Below are 4525 nucleotides of genomic sequence, written 5' to 3' on the forward strand. Positions count from 1 at the left end.
AATGCTTTCAGTGTACTTCTGCTAACCCATTAAACACTAAATAATCACAACGCAAACATAAACACGTAATTAGTAGTACATTGGTTATCTAGCTCATAATTACTGGTAAGAAACAAGCACAATACCGAGATGTTGTTCTCATTTGTATGAAGTCTCGATCCTCTGCGGCTGCTCACTCGGGTCAAACCCACGTGGTCGACTTGTTTTCTTTCCGGGTATGCGCAGTAGCGCACTGCGCCGCAAACCGCCAGCTCTCCTCCCTTTTTTCCCTTTTCGTGTGTGTGACCGTTGAGGTTCCTGAACGCTTCACTCCTTCTCTGCAGCTTCAACACCGAAACACCAACAGCTCTCAAAGTAAGAACCCTTCCTCCTTCTGGGTAGACACGCGCTGCCATGGAAACGTGTGTTTAGTGTGTGCATTTGTTTTAAAAACGTCTCGGTCTGCCAACGGAAACGTGCTTGTTATGTAACGCTATTCGGAATTTAGGCAAAAAAGTCCAAAAGCTAAAATATAGAAACAGGCAATTGCACTTTTGATATCACCCAATGCATTGAGTTAGGAGTTATGCAACGTTGCTGCACACCTTTTGTTGCATGAATCTTTGTATAAAAAACAGGGTGCAATGTTAAAGGTGTGTATCTGGACTAAAGGTCAAGTTAGTCTCGTGCTGATGGCACGTGTTATTCTTTAATTCACTCAATCATTTGGGGATTTTTTTGTTGAAAGTTTTTAATATATATATATAAAGAAAAGCTGCAACCGTTGTTGCTGTTTGGCCTCCTCGGGTTACAATTTAAAGCTTTTTCTTTTCTTTTTTTCACATCATCAAACATTATATAGAATCAGATGTTTTATTACCAATTGTTTTTTTGTTTTTTAACATAGAAGCAATTCCCTTTTGCCGTTTTGGGGCATAACAAAAACAAAAAAAAAAACGTAAATAAATAATAGAAAAAAATACAATAAATAAAATATTGACCAGTGAATATGCAAAAGTTCACAATAGGTTCCCACTTTGATTGACTTATATTAAATTAAATGTTTCCCCGGGCGCTTCACTGCTGCCCCACTGCTCCTTAATAACTAATGCATGGATTTCCCCCACGGGGATAAATAAAAGTGTACATTTCTTTACTTCTTTCTTTCTATATCAGAGTAAATCAGTGTTATCAAACGCTAGCGCCCAAATCAATCTTTCTTAATTCCAGCTACATTAGATTGTAGAAAACATTAAAAAAACAATGTGCACCCCTCCCCGCTCATAGTTGTCACCATGACTCAGCAAATCTTATCCCTTTTGAATCTTATCTCCTTGTGTATTTTGGGTGGAGCTCATTAGAAGCCCCGCCCCCTCTGTACTGACAGATGTGTGTGTTTAACCTGGATGTATTACATCATCAGCTCACGTTTCTTTTTTCCCCACCTCACACACACACACACACACACTGACGTCTCTCTCCGCGAACAGACATGTCTACCAAGGTCGCCGTGGTTACGGGCAGCAACAAGGGCATCGGCCTGGCCATCGTCCGAGCGCTCTGCAAGGAGTACCAAGGCGACGTTTACATCACCGCCAGAGACGTGTGGGTATCTCACCCGGAGGAGACGCCTCGCTCAGCTATTTGTTACAAACCCCTGTAAGAAATAAAGTGAAAATGTAATAAAAAAAAATGTTTTGCCCCTCTGCAGCGGCCGCGGTCAGGAAGCGGTGGCGTCTCTGGTCGCCGACGGGCTGAAGCCCAAGTTTCACCAGCTGGACATCAACGACCTGAAGAGCATCATCACCGCCGCCGCTTACTTCAAGGAGACGTACGGAGGGGTGGACGTCCTGGTGAACAACGCCGGGATAGCATTCAAAGGTAGGATTACGTCACCTTTATGTTAAAATGTATGGTAATATTAACTAATGGGACTACTACTCAGACAAATAATAAATAATACTGGTGTGAAAAGACAAGCAGAAGCATCAATTCAGTAATATGCATGTATTTAAATCATACTGTGTGTATGCACAGTGTATAATATATGTATGTATGACAAATAATTGATCTTAAACAAATAATAACACACCAATAAGTGCATTTAATGACTTAAAAAAAAATAATGTAATCCCCTAAATGCATAAAATGACTTTATCTTCAGAGGCGGACAAGTCCCCGTTCGCAGTCCAGGCCGAGGTGACCCTGAAGACCAACTTCTTCGCCACCAGAGACATGTTGACTCACTTCCTGCCGCTCATCAGAGCCGAAGGTAACGAGGACACGGAACTGGACCGGGGGGGGAAAAAAGCTTGTTTTCTTAAATTTGAAGAAATCATTTACAAAAGTTGATTCACTTTTTAAATGGCGATGGTTCAAATGTTACTTTTGAATATTGCCCCGAAAAAAAAAATCTGTGTTTCCAGCAGGATTTTTGAGAGAAAGTGTTGCACTTTATTTATTGTTTAAATGCATAAATTTGGTGCATTTTGAGAGTGAATTTCAGATGCGAGACCTACGAGGAACCGCGTGCTCTTGAAAAGCTGATCAGGGTTCATACGCATGTCGATCAATGGATTTCCATGACTTTAAATCAAATTTCCATGACCAAACATTTCGTATGCATGGAAAAAAAGTGAGAAAATGCGTATGCCTGCTTACATTTTGAGCGTCTTTCTTTTTGAAAGCTAATTAATTATTTAAAACTCAGCGTATAAATGAACATATATAAATATAAACACATTTCCATGACTTTTCCAAAACTTTGGAAATTTTTAAAAAACTTTTTCAATGACTTTTTCAGGCCTGGAAATAAAAAAATTTTAATTCCATGACTTTCAGGTCGCGTGGTGAACGTCTCCAGCTTCGTGGGCGCCCGCACTTTGAACAAGTGCACGCCGGCCCTCCAGCAGCGTTTCCGCAGCGAGGACATCGCCGAGGAGGAGCTGGTGGGACTGATGGAGCAGTTTGTGGAGCAGGCCAAGAGGGGCGAGCACGAAAAGGGGGGCTGGCCCGATTCGGCGTACGGGACGTCCAAGACCGGGCTGACGGTACGACCTTTAATGAGACATCTCGAGTTGGAGAGACCGGCACGAGTTTAGAAAGAGGGATTGAAATGTCATAGAGAGACGGTAATTATTTGTGTGTGTGTGTGTGTGTGTGTGTGTGTGTGTCCTCAGGTCCTGTCCATGATCCATGCTCGTCGTCTGTCCAAGGAGAGACCAAATGACGGGGTAACTGAGAAATACAACGTCTTTTTATCTTCTTTTTCACCCCTTTTTTTTGTATTTAAAAAAAAACAAAAAAAAACAAATGACATTACAAGTGTAGGATTTCAGTTTGTGAGCTCTTGGCATGTCGTTGCTCACAGATCCTGGTGAACGCCTGCTGCCCCGGTTGGGTGCGCACCGACATGGCGGGCGACAAAGCCCCCAAGTCCCCGGAGGAGGGCGCCATGACTCCGGTGTACCTGGCGCTGCTGCCGCCCGGAGCCACGCAGCCTCACGGGAAGTTCGTCTCCGATAAAGAAGTTCAGCCGTGGTGAAAAATAATAATCTGACGCAATCGTCACTTAAGCCAAATGTTGAAAGAACATGAAATGAATAACTCAAAGGACTCATGGGTGCAATATACGTGGCATTATCTGTGTGTCTGCTGGGTTATTATTATTCTATTAATATCCATTTTATCACTTCGCTAGTATAAACATTCCAATATTTTATGTTTACATGGGAAAAGTCTTAAACTTGATAAAGCTTAAATGTTGTGATATCAAAGAAAATTAAATGTTTTTCTGTCAAATTAAAAGAAAAAAGTCTTTTTTACAATGCAATGATTTTTGTATCAAGGTGTAATATTTTCAAAATAAACGTTGTATTCAAAAAAATCCTCAAACATCCTTCACAAAATGTTAATAAACAATGTTGAAAACGGGACAACAAAGAAAGTTCTGAGTGGTGAGATGTGGCGACACCCGGTGGCCAAGATGGGTATTTCATAAGAAAATTAGATTTGGTGTTACTTACACTTTTTCTCTTGAAAGAAGGAATAATAATAAAAATGACCAAATGCGTGTCGTTAAATGAAATGTAGGTCGCCTTCGATTTGCAGTCTTAACGTCTCTGGTCCCCAAAGTAGTAATTCCTATTTATAGACACATTCACAGAGAGCTTTAACAGCCTCCAACAATAAATGACACAGCCTCCCTAGAGAAATATTAATAGAGCTGACATATGACACAAAAAGGGCTTTATTTACGGGCAACATGCATGTGTGTGTGTGTGGTTTAGTGAGTGTGATATAGCTGCACACAATAATCCCAGGATTCATCTTGTTCTCCCCCCCCCCCCCTCTTACATTGGAAATATTGGTGAATATTTAAAACTTTCCACTAAAGTCCAAGTCGTAAGACACCTATTAAAAGCTGTAATTACAAAATAAACATAAAAATCATATATATATATATATATTAAAAAGAAAGAAGATTTCCCCACAGTCTAAATGTTTCAAAACCTTTTATTTCAATTAATTCTTTGGGGGCATTTTA

The 4525-nt window shown here is 40.7% G+C and overlaps 2 protein-coding genes across 2 annotated transcripts in view; one reads left to right on the forward strand and one right to left on the reverse strand.

Annotated features, from left to right (window-relative positions):
* Window positions 1-341, reverse strand: part of setd4 (SET domain containing 4) — a 5793-nt gene extending 5452 nt beyond the window's left edge. Inside the window, exon 1 of the mRNA XM_034551746.1 lies at window positions 126-341. The gene's annotated coding sequence lies outside the window, so the exon portion shown is untranslated. The remainder of the gene's footprint in view (window positions 1-125) is intronic.
* On the forward strand, window positions 222-3867 carry cbr1 (carbonyl reductase 1). Its single transcript, XM_034551747.1, has 7 exons — window positions 222-354; window positions 1470-1584; window positions 1691-1860; window positions 2144-2251; window positions 2821-3029; window positions 3159-3212; window positions 3350-3867. The coding sequence occupies exons 2-7, from the start codon at window positions 1472-1474 to the stop codon at window positions 3521-3523; spliced, it is 828 nt and encodes a 275-aa protein (XP_034407638.1). The 5' UTR covers window positions 222-354; window positions 1470-1471; the 3' UTR covers window positions 3524-3867.
* Window positions 3868-4525: the final 658 nt, after the last annotated feature.

Source organism: Cyclopterus lumpus, chromosome 15 (genome assembly GCF_009769545.1).
Source record: "Cyclopterus lumpus isolate fCycLum1 chromosome 15, fCycLum1.pri, whole genome shotgun sequence".
Taxonomy (NCBI): Eukaryota; Metazoa; Chordata; class Actinopteri; order Perciformes; family Cyclopteridae; genus Cyclopterus; species Cyclopterus lumpus.

Excerpts from the sequence above, each read along its gene's own strand:
- cbr1 (XM_034551747.1), top strand. The coding sequence starts at position 1,472 with ATGTCTACCAAGGTCGCCGTGGTTACGGGCAGCAACAAGGGCATCGGC. Across the intron at positions 1,585-1,690 it reads TACATCACCGCCAGAGACGT|CGGCCGCGGTCAGGAAGCGG; the intron begins GTGGGTATCTCA and ends GCCCCTCTGCAG. Across the intron at positions 2,252-2,820 it reads GCCGCTCATCAGAGCCGAAG|GTCGCGTGGTGAACGTCTCC; the intron begins GTAACGAGGACA and ends CATGACTTTCAG.